Below are 23,841 nucleotides of genomic sequence, written 5' to 3' on the forward strand. Positions count from 1 at the left end.
AGAAGTATCTTCCCAGATTGCCAACAGAGAGGCCCTGGTGTTTGTGCGGACAGAAGCACTTTTCCTTTGATGTAATCTCAAAGCAGTTTCAACACAATTGAACACCTGGAAATTTTTTTTTTTTAAAGACAAATCTCTGAATACTTTTCCTGGCAATTTAGAAAAGTAGTACGTTGACCCATTGAGCCTGCTGTTTTATTGCTCTGTTGCCCCAGGCTGGAGTGCAATGGCACGATCTCGGCTCACTGCAACCTCTGCCTCCCGGGTGCAAGCGATTCTGCTGCCTCAGCCTCCCTAGTAGCTGTAACTACAGCCACATGCCACCACGCCTGGATAATTTTATTATTATTATTATTATTATTATTGTATTTTATTTTAGTAGAGATGTGGTTTCACGGTGTTGCGCAAGCTGGTCTTGAACTCCTGAGCTCAGGCAATCCGCCCGCCTGGCCTCCAAAAGTGCTAGGATTACAGGCGTGAGCCACCACACCTGGCCTATCTTTTTCTTTTTATTTTTTTCTTAACATTTCCTTTTTCTGTTGGTGCTTTTCAAGAATTACTGCCTTCGAAGAAAGCAGGCAATTTATGGGGAAAAATTACAAACTATCACATGTCACAAAACCTATATTCAAGGACTTCCAAAAAAGCCAGAAGATCAAATTGCTAGTTCAAAGCTGTTGGATTGCCGGTCATGTCATGAGGATCAGAAGGCTGAGATTTTTGTAGAAGCTCAGACCAGTGTGATAGCACTTGGTGGATCAAGAAATTTGCTGAAGGGACTAGGCTCATAGTAACTTCGCCTGGTGAGTAACTTTTTTTTTCTGTTATCCCAGTAGTGAAAAATGGATAGACACTTTTTAGAAAAAAAATGATCAACCTTATCTGAATTTGTCACATCCCTGGCCTCAGTATATGAACAGCAATTTTTCAGGCTAGCTGGATATGGAAACAAAACGATTTTGTCCATGATATCTTCCCTTCCCTGTCTGTAAGTGGATTGAAATTCTACTTTTAGAATACACACACACTAACACACACACACACACACACACACACACACACACACACGGTAGACTCTGGAGAGAAATTAAAATGTTTCGAGGACCATGTCTGTAAACCATTGCTGTAAGTCCTTGATCCAAGTTACTTTTTTGTAGGTCTTTTAAGTGAGAGACATAAAAAATGGAATTTTGAAAATTACTTCTTCTCTGTATTTTCAGATATAACATAGTGTTCCCTTCTTCTACTAGCCTGCCAAATCCATATTATTGATTTTGATCTCATCCTGAGAAACAGTACAGAAAAAATTGCTTCTTATAGTGAATTACTATAGAACGTCAATGCATCCTACTTATTAGTGCTCTAGTTTCTTTGAGGGAGGCTGAAGTCAGTCAAAACTTATGCTACTGGGACTCTTGTTATATCACCTGGAAATGGCCCAGTTTAATAGAATTTGTAAGTTCAACCAGCCATGTCAGCTCCAAGGTCAATGAAAAGAGTCTTCCTGATTTTACATCTTCATTTCTTCATTCATCCTCTCAGCAAATAGTTACTGTAAACAGTTTTCGTTCTGAATGCTGGAGATAAAAGGGCAAAGAAGCACAGTCTCAACACTCAAAAGCTGCCAGTCTGGCAGATAAGTATTCTAGATGCTGGCTTGGTTGGGCCTTGCTCATGTTCTTTGGCCTGTGGCTGCCCAAGAAGCAGAAGGTCTTGGGTTCATGAGCTTGTTTTCTTTCTTAATTTATGTAGCAGTTATTGCTTATAAGATCTATGTATTGTGTTTGGCGGAAAGATTTGATAAAATGACCCGATATTGTTCCTTTAAGGAGAAAATTAATATTAGTATAGTTTAATGAGAGCCAGACACCATGGTAAATAGTTTCAGTGCTTTATCTCCTTCCTCATTAGACCTATGCAGGAGATCCTCTTAGTCCCATTTCACAGATGAGGAAACTGAGGCCTAGAGAAGAGCAGTTACTTTCTTAAAGTCACATGACTAGTCACTGTGGCAACGACTGGGATCTAGCTAAGGCTATCTGTTTCCAAGTGCCTGGTCTGGACCCTTATGTGATATTTAGCAATATTAAGTAATATTTTTATACTTTGAATATTTCCTCTTCTGTAACTTGATCCTATGAATGGTCTAGCTCTGTCGCCCAGGCTGGAATGCAGTGGCACGATCTCCACTCACTGCAACCTCCACTTCTGGGGTTCAAGAGATTCTTCTGCTTCAGCCTCCTGAGTAGCTAGGATTACAGGCACCTGCCACCATGCCTGGCTAATTTTGTTTTTTCATATTTTTAGTAGAGATGAAGTTTCACTGTGTTGGCCAGGCTGGTTTTGAACTCCTGAGCTCAAGTAATCCACCGGCTTTAGCCTCCCAAAGTGGTAGGATTACAGGTGTGAGCCACCCTGCCCGACCCAAAAGAAGTTACATTAGAATCAATCTAGATACCCATCCCTCCATAAATACGAATCGCAAAATACCTATAAATCATATTCAATATCTATTTATTAAATGTCAAACATACAAATCCTATTATTGTTTCTCTTTGAAAATTAAGGAAATATTAACTCTAAATTACACTTAAGACAAAGTGTATACATGAAAACTCTTTAGGGAAGATTTAGAAGATTCAGGCAAAATCATGAGAAAAGGTAAAATCAGACATTTCAATGTATGTGATACAAGGAGAGAATGTACATAACCCAAAGTGCCCAGGGCAAGGTGAGGTCAGTCCTTAAATTCCTGATTACATTCAGGTTTTTTGTGATTTTGTTTGACCTTTGTCTTGGCTTAATGTCAGCAGGGCCAATTTTTATGCGTTTATGTAAATATTGAAAAATGTTGGCACAATTTTAAAACAAACATAAGGGGAGATTCTTATAAAGGCTTCTCAGGTGGTAGGCAACAGTTTGGCAAAAAAATCAAGGTGTTTGGCCCCTGAACAAAGCTCATCATTACAGGTAAGTTTTCTTCAAATTTTGCAATGTAGAGAAGAGATGTGACGCAGGCATGCAGGAGCTGGCTCAGATTTCTAGGATTCCCTCCTGGTTTGGTCACTAATCATGGTGAAACCTACAGAGAGGTCAGGTGACTTGGTTCATGCCATGGGAGTCAGAACTTTTCCAGCCCTAGCATGGGAGACATTACTAAGGAGCTTAGACCAACTGCAAATCTCTAAAGGACGGAGGCCTTATGTTCCACTGGTATCTCTCTGTTGAAAGTTTTGTGAACAAGTTTAGTTCAGAGATTTCGTTTCTTCAATTCTAAAAATAACCAATGGAAAAAAGTTAAAAAAAAAAAATCAGCTACCCTCCTCATTTGGTCACCAGAAGGTGAAATATTTGATAATTTGACCGAAGCATGATTAATATCAAATGTCGAAATATTTCACAGTGTGACCATACTCAAAAGTGACATAAGCTGCATTTATTGTTTTTTATAAATCAGTCCAATAAGTTCATTTATTATGTGTTAGCTTCAGATGTAATTTTGCCTGGATGAGAAGAAACATCTTACAAAGATACTCTGTCTATTACATCCACTGAAATGAAAGTTTTCAGAGAATTTTCACAAAGTTGACACAGCATTGAGAAAAGTAAAAGCAATTATATATTTTTGTTTCCTTAGTGGTTGAGATCGTATGATGAAATTAACTTACAAGTTAAAAAGTGACCTTCTGATTCTCTTTCATCCGGTTGATTTCATGTGAATGGTAGCAATCAAAGTCATAATTTGTAGTTTTCTGAGAAGTGATTTTTCAGGAAAGTGCGGTGCAGGAAAGTGTATGGACTTTGTTTCTCGATGACTCCTGGGGCTGCCGCTTTCTATGTAACTGCCCTTTAGGAAGTGTATTTTGATTCACCAAGTATTCAAATTATAAAAATGCTGGTTCATTATAGAAAAATTCGAAAACACACAAAAATAAACAAAGCATTTAAGTATGATATCGATCCTCATCACATTATCATTTTGTTATACTTTTATTTCAACTTTTTCCCATGCCTTTTGTTTGTTTGCTTTACAAAGTTGGAATCATACTAGACACACAATAATAGATCTGGCTTTTTCACTTCTCACTACTTCATAAACATTCTTTTCAAATGTCCTTAATATTTTGCAATAACAGAGCAAAGTTGAAAGTTCCAATTTCAAGTTGATCTGTACAATGAAGGTAATGGAGATTATGTATCTCAAGGAAATGTTGTATATATTACATGAAATTAAATATGGAAATTACCCACCAGAATGCCTGGCACTTGGTAGGTGATAGAAATATTAATTCCTCTTCCAGAATTCAAGTTACTACCCATGAGAGGTCTTTATACACTCAGGAATAAGACAAATGTATCAACCCCCATCTATTCAACAGCTCACTTCAGAACAAATATCACTATTTGTAAAATGCTTTCTATTTCTAAAAGACTAATTGTACCTGCTTCTAAAAGTAATTAGAATGTTTTACATATTATCTCAAATATGATGTGCCTGAATACAAGGTGATTTTCCATTTTCCAGAGAAAATTTATACAAGTTTAAGAAAATATGTATTTTCCCCTCCCCCAACTTGAATGTGTAAATTTATAGGGATACAGGTAAAACAGTCAAATGTCTACTTACAACCTTTAATTTCCTAACTGGATTATGCCTACAGTTGAGAAATATTGGCTTTGTGGCCCTTATATTTCATTAAAGATTTTGTTTTGATGCTTCACATGCATCTAAAGCAACTACTTTAGAGCAACTTTCTAAGGCATCTCAGGTCTCAGTCTCCACTGTGGAATCCCCTTCCGATGGTGTTCCTGAATATTTTATTCTAAGAAACAATTATCCACTCACAAAAGGAAAGGAAATTATTTTTTCCGATTTATTCTGTTATTCTATATTTGTATGAAGTAAGTAAAAACTACAAGGACTTTCGCCCCAAGTAATAATGACCAAATTCATGATAAATTTCTTTGCTTTTATTTCCTTTTACCATTGCCAAAGCTAGCATTCACTGAGTTCATTTCATGTGGTATTTCGTCCAGTCCATCCTTCTGGATCAAAGCAGAGTATTAGAAGAACATTTTTTAATATGAGATGTTACACAAAGACTGTACCATACACAAGGCACCTCCCCATGTTGTGAGAGAAAATTTTGGGAAAGAAAGCCTCATTTTATGGTCTGGCACTTCCCGTCTATCTAAATTTAGTATGTAGGTATCCCTATCACAGAGCTAGGATTTCCAAACGTGTTCTCCATTCCTTGTGTTTTATTTGAGCTTGACCTTACAAAACAATCTACTCCTGAGGACAAAAGAGAAACATGCTGAATGCACAAACTATTTGTTATTTATTTAAGCTACCTGTTCCAAAATCTATTTGAGAAGACCTAAGTTAAAACACACAAGCACAGTCAGACCATTAAATTAATGCAGATGATCTAAAGCTCTAAGGAAAGAAGGAAAAAGGCCTGTGATTACCTAGCAAGGAGCACAGGTTAAAATTTTATGATCAAAGGAAGGAGAAAAAGGTAGGGGAATACATACTTCTTACTAACTGATAAAAAGAAGCACATCAACTTTTCAAATATCGTATTTTTTTCTATTACTAAATTAGAAAAGGACTTCAATGCATGAGTCCTTTAGAAGGAAATGGAAGAGTGGGCCATTGCCTTCAAATTCCATTTTGGAAAATGAAAGGAATGGTCATGAAACAAACCCATTGCATATTACCACTGGATCAGTGCTATGGGCAGCCTGACATTTAATGAGATGCACAGATGGTGATGCTCAGCAGACACGGTCAGGCAGATAACATGTAGTGATCTAAAGTGACAACAGAAAGATGGATTTGAGGACCAGGCCTCCTGCCATTTCTCTGCCATTCTGCCTTGAAGGGTCAAGCCAGGTGTTTTAAGCTGGACTTTGGCATGAACTAGACAGAAGTCAGTTTGAGGTTGAAGTTTCTGGTGAAACTTGGAAGGCAAATAAATTGTGCTGCTGATTAGAAAAAGCCTCACTTGTTTCGAAAAACAAAAGTGAAGAATTTCCATACACTGACTGCGTATATTAGACTTTAGCTAATGTTCCCTTTGATTTTCTTAACACGGCAGGTAAGGCAAATGATAGCCTATTAAAGATTGGGCGTGTGGAAGGCATGTTTCTTGTGATGATGGGGATGATGGCTTTCAGAATCCCAGGCATGTCAGAGCAAAGTGGAATGCAAACAGAGGAACTGAGAAAGAAGTGATTCTTCCTGCTTAATTGCTACAGATTTAACCGCCACACTCCAAAACACTGAATTTTTTTTTTTAGTAAAGGCAATGCTTGGTCCTATAGGGTTAAAATGTCATGTCAAGGCACACAATCATAGCAAACAGATTGCTAATCATAACAATGATGATGACATTATCATCATAGCCTCTTATATTTCCATAGCACTTTTTTTTTGAGACAGGGTCTTCCCCTATTGCCCAGGTGGGTGTGCAGTGGTGTGATCAAGGCTCACTGCAGCCTCAAACTCCTAGGCTCAAGTAACCCTCCTGCCTCAGCCTCTTGAGTAGCTGGGCCTGCAGGCATGCACATCATACTCTGCTAATGCTTTTTTTATTTTTAGTAAAGATGGAGTCTCACTAGGTACTATGTTGCCCAGGCTGGCCTCGAAGTTCTGAGCTCAAGCAATCCTCCCACCTCAGCCTCCCAAAGTGCTGGGATTATAGGCATGAGCCACTGCACTGGGATCTATAACATTTTAATCAAATTGCTTTTTTATATCTTGTTTCATTTTGGTCTCACTTCAGTGCTGGTAGTGATGTTGAACTGATTTCCACTAACATCACTGTTTTTAGATAGATAAAACACCAAAAGCTTTAAGTTATTTGATTTGTGAAGCAACAGAGCTTGTTATGAGCAAAATTAACCAGCACTGGAACCCTGGTCTTTTGAGAATCCCAGACCACCAGAATTTGAAGAACTCAGGGAAACTGAATTAGAGTTTTTGATATGGACTGAATCACTGTGGAATTATTATAAGAAACTCTTTGGCAGTGGAACAACACTTGTTGTCACAGGTAAGTATCAGAAGAATACAATATTTCCAAGGTAATAGAGGGAAGGCAAGAAATGATTACAATGGAATAATGTAATAATGTTTAGAAAAGAGAGGAATTAGATGGGGATTTGATGTAGAAATCTCAGGAGAGACTTTAAAACAAATGCTCATACTAAAAGAGAACACAGATAACATTGCACAAATATCATAATAGGATTTGCCTTTGTGCATATATGGACTTCTATAAAGTGCTCATATATATTGTATGAAATGATACCATTAAAATGTTTGACCCTGAGACAAAATGTATTATGACAGGTAAGTTTGTGATAGACTCCATAAAGTGGACACATATTCATCTCTGATGGTCACAAGAGATGTTGGCTCTTGTGTGTTGGAGTCAGGTCCACCTGGAACTCTGCCTCCACCACTCACTGCTTAGTGAAATTGAGTGATTATTCTCTGACCTCAGTTTTCTAATCCATAAAATGGGATAACAGTATGAATTCAGCAGGGTTGTATAAGAATTGCACAAGATAGTGTGAATTTAGTACCCAGCACATTGTCCAACCCAAAATAGGTGCCCAACAAATGTTCTCTGGATTCACGTGTAAAGAGAGAATGGGATCTACTATGGAGAGTTGCTCTCAGCCCATAAAATTTCTCCAGAGAATTCAGCTGTACTTCTAACTGCTCAAATGGAAGGATATCTCAACATCGGCTCACACACACAAAAATTGAACTTATCGATTCGTTTCTTGTTAGAAGATTTTTAATCACTTGGCAAAAACATTGCATTAAGATGTTTATTTTTTATTTTTGTTGTTCTATGTGCTTTACTTAATCCTTTATCTTAATTGATACCATTTCTAACACCAACATATTGGTCCTAAGATTTGTAGCCAATTAGTTTAGGGTTCTGTTCCTATGTCTCAGGAAAAAAAAGGTTAAAATCTTACCAAAAATGGTCAAGATATCAAATCAATTAAATCCAGATGGAAACATCATAAATCTGAAATACATATTTAAATATAAAATGGCTATAACTATTTATCTAACGAAAAAATAAGAAACAGAGAACACTGAAATAAATACCCATATGTAGATTTAATATATCATGCCGTCTATAGAAAATGTAGTTGATACTTGGTAAATTTGCAATGCTGTATTTTAATAAACTACAAACAACTTAGGCAATTTAACTCACATATACTATTTAATTATGCAAATAAATGTGCATAGATGAATCCAGCAGGTTTATCATTTTAAATAAATAAAATATATAAATTCTATTTATGATTGAAGTAAAAACTTATCATACTTGACCATAAAAAACACTCTTAATATGTACATTTTAAAAGTAGTATTTTTAAAAATCATGTGAGAGGATGATTCAGAATATCGGCCCTTACCATGTATAATGAAGTATGCTATTTAATGATTTGTTAACTATTACGTTGAGGAAGTTATGGAAGTTCCAGATTCATTTTGTCCTGAAAAGAATGAAACTTAAAGAATCTAGCTAAAGAAAGGGGACAAGAGGCAATGAATGCCATGGTACCATACAAAAAATGTCCAAGTTTATCATTTGATTTTTAATTTCTTTAGTACAATGAATTAGAAGTATTTCCATGAAGAGACACTAGTTCCTAGGATGAAAATTAGATTGGAAAATATATTGACTAGAGACTAAAATTATAGAAATATAATGTACAATTGAAAAATTAATCTTATATTTTATAACATGCTTTTAAAATTAGAAACAAACTATATAGTGGAAAAATATACACTGTCTCACAAGTATAACAAATAAAATACTATTTGCACTAAAAGCAAAGAGTATGAAATTAAAGTAAGCACATTATGCCTAATTAAATTTATAGCATGCTCAAAAATTAATATTACTGTATATGTTTATTAATTTTGTATGAAAATCAGAAACTTTGCTACAGAAACAGAAATTATCAAGATTGTTTTCTTTTCTTCTCAAATGAGAAATTTAATTCTTATTTTCTTAAGAAATTGTTCAATTATCAAACTCACTTCACATCAGCCAAAGCATTGGAATTTCAATTCGAAATCAAATTAGAAAGAATTGTAACATTTCTAATTTCACTTATTAGATTAAAAATAAATGTAGAACCCGTTAACATTCCAGATTCAAGTGATATGCCTTTGTAAACGTATAATGCTCTGTTATATATCTTGACCCTATGCATATAAGAAGCGCTGGAACCATGATTTTAATAGAGCAATTACATATAGATTTTATTCAGCAGGCTAAGACAAAGAGAATAGTGGAGCTTTAAAACAGTTAAGTAATATAGAGAACAGACACAAATTCTAAGAGAGACATAAGGAGTCAAAATAGAGATATACTGATTTACATAGATCTTCTCATTAATGGGGTAAATTTATATAAAAACCAATATAAAAAAATACACCCCTGGTGCATTCTTAGTCATTCTTAAAATTCAAATGAAATTCCAAAATAAAACCTGCTTTTGGTGTATGTTTTCTAAAGGAAAACAAAATTTTGATAAGTGTATTACTGGATAAGATGAACTCGAGAGGATTTCTGAAAATAATCAATAAAACATTTAAATAAGAGTTTTGGAAATGTTGCCATTTTGTTTCTAAATTCAAGAGATGGTGAATAATCTGGAGGTACAGCTGTAAATATTGCTCCACCCCAAAACTTGGAGGGTGCAGATGTGAAATTGAGATGTTATATAAAGTTAGATATTAACTAGGAGGACTGCTCATGGTATATACATTGAAGCTACATGGTTAACTCGATAGACAGTACGTACACGTGGAAGTAGATTCTGATTAAAACAAGTGACTATGTATTGTTAAAAATAAAAGTGAACAAAATGGCTAGGCATGGTGGCTCACACCTATAATCCCTGCATTTTGGGAGGCTGAGGCAGGCAGATGACTTGAGTACAGGAGTTTGAAACCAGCCTGGTCAATATGGTGAAATGTGTCTCTACAAAAAACAAACATTAGCCAGGCATGGTGATGCATACTTGTAGTCCCAGCTACGTGGGAGGCTGAGGTGGGAGGACCACTTGAGCCTGGGGAGTTGAGGCTACAGTGAGACATGATTGTGCTGCTGCATTCCAACACGGGTGACAGAGCAAGCTGCAGTCTCAAAAAAAAACAAACAAACAAACAAAAAAATTCTGACATTTGTTCATATGGGAAATAAGATAAATAATAATATTTTAAAATTCTGACATTTATTCATATGGAAAATAAGATAAATAATCAGATAAATATGGTGCATTGCAGAATCAGTGAAATGAAGAGTGGGAGGACACAAAATTGTGAAACGTGAGAATGTGTGTTATTTGGCTAAAGAACATAAGTTACAAAGGATGGAAAAGGGAAGTGGGAAAAGGACCAGAGTTTCATCTGTAGAAAGATCATTGAAGTTATCTGATCTTTTCCCCTTTCCCCTGCCATCCACCTTGAAAACATGCTTCATATGATGAAACAAAAGAGATAAAAATAAAATAAATATGTTTGTGAACATTGGAAGCCTTGGTAGGAGGCAGTTAAAAATCACACTCCCTCACAGCATGTGCAGAATAAACAAAGGCCAGATTTTCATCCAGCATGTGACACTTGAGAACTGTAACTTTTGGCAAGTTATTTAACATTTTGATCCTCTTTTCAACCTCTGTAAAATAAGCACAGTAATAAGTACTGTGCAGCCTATCCTGGATGAAAGGCCCCGGTGGACACTAGCTCAATGGCACTGTCTCTTTTTATTGTTATGTACTAGGCCATTCCAAACCGTGCAATGTGTGTGTTTCTCTCATGATTCTTTTAAATTCATATTCCATTTCTCCCCATAGATAAACACCTTGATGCAGATGTTTCACCCAAGCCCACTATATTTCTTCCTTCCATTGCTGAAACAAACCTCCATAAGGCTGGAACATACCTTTGTCTTCTTGAGAAATTTTTCCCAGATGTTATTGAGATACATTGGCAAGAAAAGAACAGCAACAAGGTTCTGAAATCCCAAGAGGGGAACACCATGAAGACTAACAACACATACATGAAATTTAGCTGGTTAACGGTGCCAGAAAAGTCACTGGATAAAGAGCACAGATGTATCGTCAGACACGAGAATAATAGAAATGGAGTTGATCAAGAAATTATCTTTCCTCCAATAAAGACAGGTATGTGTTTACACATATCTCTCCGAACACGTCTTTGAAAGGGAATCCTGCATTTTTTATTTCAGTAATTAATGAAAAACAAACATAAATCTTTCTTAGATGTTGTTACATTTAATGGTAGCGTAAATGCCCTGCTACTTTTCTATAGAATTAAAATGGTATGGGTTTGGAGAAAACGAAATTGAAAAAGTTACTGAAGGTTTCTCAGCCTCAGCTCCATTATCCAAAATAAGAAAGTCACATGCTGGTTTTTAGGGTTGTTAGATGGATTAAAGGAAACAACCTACACGGAAGCATCTAGCAATGTAGCAAGTGGTAAATGCTCAAAAAGAGTTCTCCTTTCTTTTGATGACTTTACTTGATCGGGAAATAAAAACAAGTATACGTCTTTCAGGAATGTTCTGCCCAAGCAGGAGAGTAACTCACCTCAATCTTGCTACCCACAAAGTTTAACCTACAAACCATGGGTTCATTGTTGACAAAATGATGTTTATCTGAAGAAGCCAGAGCAAGGCTCTACAAAACATAAAATAGTCTTGGCCACTGTAGTTTTATGGGGGCCTTGTGCTTTTCAGATTTTCAGTTTACCATAAAGTAACATTTCATAATTAAAGGTTGGTAAGGTTTACATGTACAAACATTTTTCCATTTTCCATAATAAATGCATTTCCTACCATTGGTGAATGCATCTCAATAAACATTTATTGTACAATTATGACACCTCAGGCTTAGTGGAAATGTGGATGAGCAGACAAGGATGAGTTACTGTCCTAAGGAGGATGCATGACAGTGCAGCGAATATACTCGCTTCCTGATCACTCAGGGTCACTCATGATTCATGCATGAGGTCCCCAAACAGTGCCTTTGATGCAGACTCTATACACATCTAGACCATTGGGCAGAGGGCTGACCGTGCCCTGGGCCAGTTGTCCAGTCCCTCACTGTATGTCAACATCCTGAATATGAACATAACAGTCCAACAGCTCCAGAGTGGTCATGAAAAGGACTCATTTTGTGCATTTTCCTGTGGTTAACAAGTCCTTTTTAGCCAGTGGGGGAAAAAGCATTAACAAAATATTTGAAGACCTTCGCCATGTACCATTCCAAATTTCTAGGGTAAGTCTTTAGCTTTTCAGATCCTGAGTTTCTGCAATGATCAAATGTGATTTGGACAGTTGCCTTGACTTTCTCCTGGGGCTATGATGGAGTGCAAAAGAAACAATGGCAGGGAAAATGCTTGCTTTCAACACGGTAGCATGGATATGTTCATTCGCGTATTTATTGTATTAGGTATAGCCTTTCCTAAAACTAACTGAAGTGGGGTTATAAAAACAGTCCCAATTTTCTTTTCTTTTCTTTTCTTTTCTTTTTTTTTTTTTGAGACGGAGTTTCGCTCTTGTTGCCCAGGCTGGAGTGGAATGGCACAATCTCGGCTCACTGCAACCTCCGCCTCTCGGGTTCAAGTGATTCTCCTGCCTCAGCCTCCCAAGGAGCTGAGATTACAGGCATGCACCACCACGCCCGGCTAATTTTGTATTTTTAGTGGAGATGGGGTTTCTGCATGTTGGTCAGGCTGGTCTCGAACTCCCGACTTCAGGTGATCTGCCCGCCTTAGCCTCCCAAAGTGCTGGGATTACAGGCGTGAGCCAGGGTGCCCAGCCCCTAGAGTCCCAATTTTCTATTTCCTTTGCTGAGACACCAAGAGAAGACAAAAGTGCAAAGCTTGAGGGTAGTCTTACCACTGTGCATAAGTGTTCTGATTTTTCCAGTGATCACGGCAAAATAAAAAGTATAGTAAATTCCAGGGCAGTGAATACTACATGGGAGAGAAGTTACAGTTTCACAATGTGTTTTACTTCACACTAAATTCTAAAAGTAAAATGTCTTTTTTTTTTTTTTTTTTCTGAGACAGTTTCTCTCTTGTAGCTCAGGTAGGAGTGCTATGGTGTGATATCAGCTCACGGCAACCTCCACCTCCCAGGTTCAAGCGATTCTTCTGCCTCAGCCTCCCGAGAATTGAAATTACAGGTGCCTGGCACCACATCTGGCTAATTTTTCTACTTTTAGTAGAGATGGAGTTTCACCATGTTGGCCAGGCTGGTCTCGAACTCCTGACCTCAAGTGATCCGCCTGCCTTGGCCTCCCAAAGTGCTGGGATTACAGACGTTGAGTCACTGCGCCCAGTCTAAAAGTAAACTGTCTTTCATGCACTTCTCAAGGCAACTACGTTAAGGAGGACACGTCTCTTAATGTCATTCTACAGTAGATTTCTAATGCTCTTTCTTGGAAGTTTGTTTTTCTGAGAAAAGCTAAAAATATAACATGGAAGTGATCATATTATATAATCAATGAAGTGCTTTTGAAGAAGATAAAACTAATCTGGTCCACATTTGCAATCAACCTTGATTGAGAGAGAGAGAACTCAGGATACACTTAGAGATTTTATTACCGGGAATAGTTACTTTATTCTTTTTACCTCAATCAATCAAGGCATGGAAATAAGTGATAGTCACTTTCATTTATATTTTAACAAATAAAGTCACCCTAAGGAAAATAAAAAGACATTGAAAACCCATTAAAGTCAGCCCTTAAAGATATTTGGACATGCAGACATGATAACTAACATTTGCATTCATGAGACTTACCCAAAACCTATATGTCAAGTCCATTTTTTTATAATACGCGAAATAAAGATCTCAGTGAGTGCATAAAATTGCACACCAGAGTCATATCCATATAGACCATAACACATCTACTAGAAAAATAATAAACCCAAACACCAATGCGACTCTGTTTTCTTCTGTTTTAAAATATGTTGTATTTATTTGCATGTTTGCTTCTTCCTTTTTTTTTTTTTTTTTTTTTTTTTTTTTTTTTTTTTTAACATCACAGATAAATTCAGCTCTCACCTCAGGTTTTATTCAGAGAACTATCAGTGTGGCTTGGCCTGTCTCTTTCTAGTCCCAGAAAGAATTGCACTGAAATGCTGAGTTCCTATAATAAAAACGAGCATTTGCTGAGAATAATTAACATACTCAAAGAGATTTTCTTAGAGTACACAATGGTGACATTATATTGTCTCTTTATAAAAGACTTCCTATCTATTTCTGTGGATTATTTCTACTAAGTACTTTTGAAATGTCCAATTTCTTTTCTTCCCCTACGACTACTGTCTGAATACTGGCTCTGCTATTCACTGATACGACTCTTGGCAAGTTGCCTGCACTTTTTAAACTTTATTTCCTCATTCAGAACATGGGGCCATACATAATTCAACTCACTTCAGTATTATTGGGAAATTAAACAAAAAATGCATGGGAAGCATTTAACACAGTGCCTGAGACAATAACGAGCACTCAGTAGATATTAGCTTTTGTTAATGTTGTTGTTGTTATGTCCAGAAGCACTGTACCTCCAGAAAATCATGGGTACTTGCTGGGGATGTTGGGAATATGCATGATTTCAAAAGAAATGACTGCTTTTTTCTGCTTAGATGAGAAATTTTTCTAAACTAGACACCTTCAAACACGTAAGATTCTGTTGTGGATTCTAGGACTGAAAGAATTCTTGGTGTGGTATCTTATTCCTGTAATACCAGTATTTTGGGAGGACAAGGCAGGAAGATTGCTGGAGTCCAGGAGTTTGAAACCAACCTGGGCAACATGGAAAAACCCTGTCTCTACAAAAAATACAAACATTAGCTGCTCATGGTACTGAGTGCCTGTACTCGCAGCTACTCAGGAGGCTGACATGGGAGGATCGACTGACCCTGGGGAGGTTGAGGCTTCAGTGAGCCGTGATGACACCATATTATACTCCGTTCCAGCCTGGGTGAGAGTGAGACCATGCCTCAAAAAAAAAAAAAAAAAAAAAAATCCAAAATTATTCTTTTTGCTGATTTCCTGTCAGTAGTGTGTGCTGAAGGCTGTAAAGTAGCCACTTGTTCTCTTTATTTTCCATTGAACAAGTATTTATCAGAAACGTACTTTGTGGCAGGCACTGTGCTAGGAGCTATGCATACAGAAGGAAAACCAAATGTTCTTGGATACTACACTCCAGTTGTGATAAAAAAGGAAAAAGTATTCTTCACGAACTTCAACATCTTGATGTGCAGAAGCATAATATATGAATAAGATCTACCTAATTACATAGAATCAGACCAATTATTTCTGGGATGTGGGCTCATATTTTTAGTAACTGTCCTCCTGCCTCTCTGTAACAGGTTTTATAAATATTCACTTAATTACACACACACACACACATACACACACATACACACAGCTTGACAAATAATGGGCATGAACAATTGACTAGTACTTGCTTTCATTCTTCTAGATGTCACCACAGTGGATCCCAAAGACAGTTTTTCAAAAGACGCAAATGGTAAGTTTTTGTGCTTTTTTATTTCCTCCTGATCATTTTAACTTTTGAACTTCTCTAGTTTGAAAAATCAGGGAATAGATTTTGCTAGGTTGGATGCTGCAGAATGAACCTAGTGATACTTTAAATTAGTCCCCCGTTTTCCAGGAGTTGTATTAACAAACCTAACTACTGCTTTGAGTTTGAGATGACTGTAAATTGAAGGGTATAGTGTTTTGCTTTCAATTATTTCAACAAACAGACTTTATTCATCCATGTGCCTTTTTTTTTTTTTTTTTTTTTTGAGAGGAAGTCTCACTCTGTTGCCCAGGCAGGAGTGCAGTGGCGTGATCTCCACTCACCACAACCTCCGATTCCCTAGTTAGCCATTCTCCAGCCTCAGTTTCTCAAGTAGCTGGGACTACAGGCACACGCCACCATGTCTGGGTCATCTTTGTATTTTTAGTAGACACTGGGTTTCACTAAGTTGGCCAGGCTGGTCTCGAACTCCTGACCTCAAGTGATTCACCCGCCTCAGCCTCCCGAAGTGCTGGGATTACAGATGTGAGTCACTGCGCCCAGTCTAAAAGTAAAATGTCTTTCATGCACTTCTCAAGGCAACTATGTTAAGGAAGACACGTCTCTTAATGTCATTCTACAGTAGATTTCTAATGCTCTTTCTTGGAAGTTTGTTTTTCTGAGAAAAGCTAAAAATATAACATGGAAGTGATCATATTATATAATCAATGAAGTGCTTTTGAAGGACATAAAACTAATCTGGTTCACATTTGCAACCAACCTTGATTGAGAGAGAGAGAACTCAGGATACACTTAGAGATTTTATTACCGGGAATAGTTTATTCTTTTTACCTCAATTAATCAAGGCATGGAAATAAGTGATAGTCATTTTCATTTATCTTTTAATAAATAAAGTTACCCTAAGGAAAATAAAAAGACATTGAAAACCCATTAAAGTCAACTCTTAAAGATATTTGGACATGCGGACATGATAACTAACATTTGCATTCGTGAGACTTACCCAAAACCCATACCTCAAGTCCATTATTTTAGAATACATGAAATAAAGATCTCAGTGAGTGCATAAAATTGCACACCAGAGTCATATCCATATAGACAAGAACACATCTACTAGAAAAATAATAAACCCAAACACCAATGTGACTCTGTTTTCTTCTGTTTTAAAATATGTTGTATTTGTTTGCGTGATTGCGTCTTCCTTTTTTTTTTTTTTTTTTAAACATCACAGATAAATTCAACTCTCACCTCAGGTTTTATTCAGAGAACTATCAATGTGACTTGGCCCATCTCTTTCTAGTCCCAGAAAGAATTGCACTGAAATACTGAGTTCCTATAATGAAAACGAGCATTTGCTGAGAATAATTAACATACTCAAAGAGATTTTCTTAGAGTACACAATAGTGACATTATATTGTCTTTTTATAAATTACTTTCTATCTATTTCTGTGGATTGTTTCTACTAAGTACTTTTCAAATGTCCAATTTCTTTTCTTCCCCTACGACTACTGTCTGAATACTGGCTCTGCTGTTCACTGATACGACTCTCGGCAAGTTGCCTGCACTTTTTAAACTTTATTTCCTCATTCAGAACATGGGGCCATACATAATACAACTCGTTTCAGTGTTATTGGGGAATTAAACAAAAAATTCATGGGAAGCATTTAACATAGTGCCTGAGACAATAATGAACACTCAGTAGATATAAGCTTTTGTTAATGTTGTTGTCGTTATGTCCGGAAACACTGTACCTCCAGAAAAATCATGGGTACTTGCTGGGGACATTGGGAATATGCATAACTTCAAAAGGCATTACTGCTTTTTTCTGCTTAGGTGAGAAATTTTTCTAAACTAAACTCCTTCAAACATTGTAAGATTCCGTCGTGGATTCTAGGACTGAAAGAATTCTTGGCCGGGTGTGGTGTCTTATCCCTGTAATCTCAGCATTTTGGGAGGACAAGGCAGGAAGATTGCTTGAGCCCAGGAGTTCGAAACCAGCCTGGGCAACATGGCAAAACCCTGTCTCTACAAAAAGTACATAAATTAGCTGGGCGTGGCAGTGTGTGCCTGTATTCCCAGATACTCCGGAGGCTGAGATGGGAAGATCACCTGACCCTGGGCAGTTTGAGGCTTCAGTGAGCCATGATGACACCACACTATGCTCCACTCCAGCCAGGGCGACAGTGAGATGCTGCCTCAAAAAAAAAAAAAAAAAAAAAAAAAAAAATCACAAAATTATTTAGGTTTTTTTTTGTTTTTTTTTTTTTTTTTGCTGATTTCAGGTAAGCAGTGTGTGCTGAAGGCTGTAAAGGAGCCACTTGTTCTGTTTATTTTTCCACTGAACAAGTATTGATCAAAAACATACTTTGTGGCAGGCACTGTGCCAGGAGCTATGCATACAGAAGGAAAACCAAATGTTCTTGGATACTACACTCCAGTTGGAATAAAAAACGAAAAATGTATTCTTCACGAACTTCAGCATCTTGATGTGCAAAACATAATATATGAATTAGATCTACCTAATTACATAGCATCAGACCAATTATTTCTAGGATTGTGGGCTCATATTTTTAATAACTGGCCTCTTGCCTCTTGCCTATAAAAACTTGACAGGTTTTATAAATATTCATTTAATTACACACAGACACAGACACACACACACACACACACACACCCCTTGACAAATAATGGGCATGAACAATTGACTAGTACTTGCTCTAATTCTTCTAGATGTCACCACAGTGGATCCCAAAGGCAATTATTCAGAAGATGCAGATGGTAAGTTTTTGTGTTTTTTATTCCCTCCTGATCCGAACTTCTCTGGCTTGAAAAATCAGGGAAAGGATTTTGCTAGGTTGCATGCTGCAGAATGAACCTCGTGATATTTTAAATTAGTCCCTCCTTTTCTAGGAGTTGTATTAAGAAATCTAACTACTGCTTTGGGTATGAGATGACTGTAAATTGAAGGGTACAGTGATATGCTTTTAGTTATTTCAAAAAACAGACTTTATTCATCCATTCATCCATGTGTCTTTTTTCTTTCTTTCTTTTTTTTCGAGACGGAGTCTCACTCTGTTGAACAGGTTGTAATGTAGCGACGCAATCTCACCTCACTACAACTTCTGCCTCTGGAGTTCAAACGATTCTCCTGCCTCAGTTTCTCAAGTACCTGGGACTAAAGGCACATGCTACCCTGTCTGGGTAACCTTTGTAGTTTTAGCAGAGACTGGGTTTCACCTCGTTGGCCAGGCTGGTCTAGAATTCCTGACCTCGTGATCTTCCCCCTCAGCCTCCTAAAGTGCTGGGATTACAGACGTGAGTCACTGCGCCCAGTCTAAAAGTAAACTGTCTTTCATGCACTTCTTGAGGCAACTACATTAAGGAGGACACTTGTCTTAATGAAATTCTACAGTAGATTTCTAATGCTCTTTCTTGGAAGTTTGTTTTTCTGAGAAAAGCTAAAAATATATCATGGAAGTGATCATATTGTATAATCAATGAACTGCTTTTGAAGGAGATCAAACTAATCTGGTCCACATTTGCAACCAATCTTGACTGAGAGAGAGAGAACTCAGGATACACTTAGAGATTTTATTACCGGGAATAGTTGCTTTATTCTTTTTACCTCAATCAATGCATGGAAATAAGTGATAGTCATTTTTATTTATCTTTTAATAAATAAAGTCACCCTAAGGAAAATAAAAAGACCTTGAAAACCCATTAAAATCAGTTCTTAAAGATATTTGGGCATGCAGACATGATAACTAACATTTGCCTTTGCGAGACTTACCCAAAACCCATACCTCAAGTCCATTTTTTTAGAATACATGAAATAAAGATCTCAGTGAGTACATAAAATTGCACACCAGTCATATCCATATAGACAAGAACACATCTACTAGAAAAATAATAAACCCAAACACCAATGTGACTCTGTTTTCCTCTGTTTTAAAATATGTTATCTTTGTATGCATGTTTGCGTCTTCCTTTTTTTAAAAAAAAATCACAGATAAATTCAAGTCTCACCTCAGATTTTATTCAGAGAACTATCAGTGTGGCTTGGCCTGTCTCTTTCTAGTCCCAGAAAGAATTGCACTGAAATGCTGAGCTCCTATAATAAAAAAGACCTTTTACTGAGAGTAATTAACATACTCAAAGAGATTTTCTTAGAGTACACAATGGTGACATTATATTGTCTCTTTATAAATTACTTTCTATCTATTTCTGTGGATTATTTCTACTAAGTACTTTTCAAATGTCCAATTTCTTTTCTTCCCCTACGACTACTGTCTGAATACTGGCTCTGCTGTTCACTGATATAACTCTTGGCAAGTTGCCTGCACTTTTAAAACTTTATTTCCTCATTCAGAACATGGGGCCATACATAATAAAACTCACTTCAGTGTTACGGGGAAATTAAACAAAAAAAAAATGCATGGGAAGCATTTAACATAGTGCTTGAGACAATAACGAGCACTCAGTAGATATTAGCTTTTGTTAACATTGTTGTTGTTATGTCTAGAAACACTATACCTCCAGAAAATCGTGGGTACTTGCTCGAGACTTTGGGGGATATGCATGGTTTGGAAAGGAATGACTGCTTTTTCCTGCTTAGATGAGAAATTTTTCTAAGCCAGACTCCTTCAAACATATAAGATTCCGTTGTGGATTCTAGGACTGAAAGAATTCTTGGCCCAGTGTGGTGTCTTATCCCTGTAATCTCAGCATTTTGGGAGGACAAGGCAGGAAGATTGCTTGAGCCCAGGAGTTCGAAACCAGCCTGGGCAACATGGCAAAACCCTGTTTCTACAAAAAGTACATAAATTAGCTGGGTGTGTTGGTGTGTGCCTGGACTCCCAGATACTCGGGAGGCTAGGATGGGAGGATCTCCTGAACATGGGGAGTTTGAGGCTTCAGTGAGCCATGATGACACCACACTATATTCCACTCCAGCCTGGGCAACAGTGACACCCTGCCTCAAAACAAACAAACAAAAAACCCAAAACTATTTTTTTTTTTTGCTGATTTCAGGTCAGCAGTGTGTGCTGAAGGCTGCAAAGTAGCCACTTGTTCTGTTTATTTTTCCATTGAACAAGTATTTATCAAAAACCTTTTTTGATAAATAAAAAGGCACTGTGCTAGGAGCTATGAATACAGAAGGAAGACCAAATGTTCTTGGAAACTACACTCCAGTTGTGATAAAAAAGGAAAAAGAAAACACTATTCTTCATGAACTTCAACATCTTGATGTGCAAAAACGTAATATTTGAATTAGCTCTACCTAATTACATAGAATCAGACCAATTATTTCTGGGATTGTGGGCTCATATTTTTAATAACTGTCTTCCTGCCTCTCTGTTGAAAGATTTTATGAATATTCATTTAATTACACATGGACACAGACATACACACACACCCTTTGACAAATAATGGGCATGAACAATTGACTAGTACTTGCTCTCATTCTTCTAGATGACACCACAGTGGATCCCAAAGACAATTATTCAGAAGATGCAAATGGTAAGTTTTTGTGTTTTTTATTTCCTCCTGATCATTTTAACCTTTGAACTTCTCTAGTTTCAAAAATCAGAGAATAGATTTTGCTAGGTTGGATGCTGCAGAATGGACCTAGTGATATTTTAAATTAGTCCCTCCTTTTCTAGGAGTTGTATTAACAAACCTAACTACTGCTTCAGGTATGAGATGACTATAAATTAGAGTGATACGCTTTCAGTTATTTCAAAAGTTATTTCAAAAAAACAGACTTTATTCATCCATATGTCTTTTTGTTTGTTTGTTTGTATTGAGATGGGGTCTTGCTCTGTTGCCCAGGCTGGAGTGCAGTGGCACGATCTCGGCTCACCATAACCTCTGTCTTCTGGGTTCAAGCAATTCTCCAGCCATGCTTCTCGAGTAGATGGGACTACAGGTGCACACCACCATGCCTGGCTAATTTTTTATTTTTAATGGAGACGGGGTTTCACCATGTTGGCCAGGATGGTCTCGAATTCCTGACCTCGTGATATGCCCCCTCGACCCTCCCAAGGTGCTGGGATTACAGGTGTGAGCCACTGTGCCCGGCTTCGTGTCTTTTGTTTTAATGACTGGGGGAAACATGATACCATGTTGCTTCTCCAGTAGTTTTGTTTTAGTCTTTTGTCTTTGCTAGTAGCTAATAACACAAACTAGTGTTTATCAAGTGCTTTTTACACAGAAGGGCTTGTTCTGCATTTTCTAGTTTAATCCTCTTAATACTCCTATAAAGTGGTACAATATTTTTTCTCCCATTTTATAGTCCCTTTAAAGTAAATAATTATAAAAATCCCTTATACATGTCACACAGCTAGGCCTGGGATTTCAAATCAGGACATCAAACGAAGAGTTCATGCAGTTACTAAGTTTTCTATTCTTTTTCTACAGTAGAGTCAGATAGCAAGAAATTACAAAGCCAGGGACCTGAAACAAAAAGGACATGGGCTTTGCAGAGTGAAATTTCACTCCAGCTCTTTTAATGATTAGATGTAAGTGACCTACATTTTGTGAGTAACATTTTTCTCATCACCTAACTACGAATAATTACACCTGACTTACAGTTATTGAAGAGATAAGGACATGAATGTGAGATGTCTGGCATAGGGTATCTCATTTATCAGACACAGAATGAGTACTTGTTTCTGGCCTTTTCTCTCTACATATACACAAACAATGTGACCAGAAGCATTGGCGCTAGCCCTGCTCAACTTTCCTTTATTTCCAATACCAAGGGGCTCTGACTTAAGCTGCCACACCAGGCAAGGAGGGGCAGTAACATCTCACTTGACCAAGGGCAGGGAGTTACGAACACATCACTTCTTGAGATCCTTTTCCACACCAAGGACTGATGTTTCTGGAGTTCTCACTTGATGAAGACAAAACATGTAAATGGAAATTTCCGCAGGAAGAGACTCAGTCTTGTAGCTCATTGAGTAGCCACTGCTGTCCACCATCACTGTCTTTACTTATTCCTTGACAGCACATATCTCTTGCAAAGCTTCAAATGATATGAAATGCAATCACCCAATAATAGCATAGCCATAATCAGAGACATTTAGGAAAGATAGGTGGGTGTGCCACAACTACCTAACACATCAGCGAATCTGGATTAACCACTTTCTTTGCTTTCCTACAAAGCAACCTTACTTTTTAATAGCTTGGAATGTTCTACGTGAATTTAGCAGAGGTTGTTAATCAACTTGAAAGCTGAATTCTGACTTGTCTGACTCTTGGTGGTGGTGGTAGCAGTAGATGTTTACTTTTAGGTTTTGGTGGTGGTAGAATATCACTTCAACGTAAATCGTCAGAAATAAGTATTTGTGAACCCCTCTCCCATTAATATGTCTTATTCTGTAAAAAGAACATGTGAAATTTCTCTTAGATGCACTACTGCTGCAGCTCACAAACACCTCTGCATATTACATGTACCTCCTCCTGCTCCTCAAGAGTGAGGTCTATTTTGCCATCATCGCCGTCTGTCTGCTTAGAAGAACGGCTGTCTGCTGCAATGGAGAGAGATCGTAACAGACGGTGGCACAAGGACGCCATCTTTTTCTCATCGGCTATTGTGCCTAGAAGTGTCTTCTGAGGATCTAGTTGGGCTTTCTTTCCGGGTTTGGGCTATTTCAGTTCTCATGTGTGTACTATTCTATCATTGTTGTAAAATGGTTTTCAAACCAGTGGGCACACGGAAAACCTCACTCTGTGATGACAATGAGGAATAGCCATGGCAGTCCCCAGCACCACTCTCTCCATATTCTCCACAGCTCCTCCAGCCAACCCAAATAGCCACTGCCATGGTGTAGACAGTCCGCAGCTTCTAGCCTTGTCCCTCCCTTAGTGTTCTTTAATCAGATAACTGCCTGGAAGCCTTTCATTTTACATGTCCTGAAGCAGCCTTCTTTGCTAGTTGAATTACGTGGTGTATTTTTCCTAATAGGCAAAATAAATTTAAAACAATGAAAAGTTGACTTTTGTCCATGTGTATTTTAATTGGATGATATCGAATTGAAAATCCAAGGTAAGAAACCTCATGGCAATTGGGCTATGGAATTCTGTGTTGGTTGTAAGAATGGTCCCACATCCCATTTCTATTTCTTTCCCTGAGATAGTGTCTATGACACCTTCTAAGAGGAATCATAACCGAATGAAGGAGCCCATGTGGCTTCTGTTTTA

The 23,841-nt window shown here is 37.4% G+C and overlaps 1 protein-coding gene across 10 annotated transcripts; it reads left to right on the top strand.

Annotated features, from left to right (window-relative positions):
* Positions 1-223: 223 nt before the first annotated feature.
* Positions 224-23,634, top strand: LOC102128672 (T cell receptor gamma constant 2). 10 transcript variants are annotated; one of them, XM_074035201.1, is made up of 7 exons: positions 224-803; positions 10,909-11,238; positions 15,574-15,621; positions 18,364-18,411; positions 21,106-21,153; positions 22,054-22,154; positions 23,048-23,634. In XM_074035201.1, exons 2-6 carry the CDS (start codon positions 11,094-11,096, stop codon positions 22,143-22,145), a joined length of 381 nt encoding a protein of 126 aa, XP_073891302.1. In that variant the 5' UTR covers positions 224-803; positions 10,909-11,093; the 3' UTR covers positions 22,146-22,154; positions 23,048-23,634. The 10 variants fall into 10 exon arrangements, 7 of the variants coding, with proteins under 7 accessions (XP_073891302.1, XP_073891298.1, XP_073891300.1 ...); XM_074035200.1 differs by lacking the exon at positions 224-803 and adding an exon at positions 6,536-7,061; XM_074035197.1 differs by lacking the exon at positions 22,054-22,154.
* The last annotated feature ends 207 nt before the right edge of the window (positions 23,635-23,841 follow it).

This window comes from Macaca fascicularis, chromosome 3 (assembly GCF_037993035.2).
Source record: "Macaca fascicularis isolate 582-1 chromosome 3, T2T-MFA8v1.1".
NCBI classification, from domain to species: Eukaryota; Metazoa; Chordata; class Mammalia; order Primates; family Cercopithecidae; genus Macaca; species Macaca fascicularis.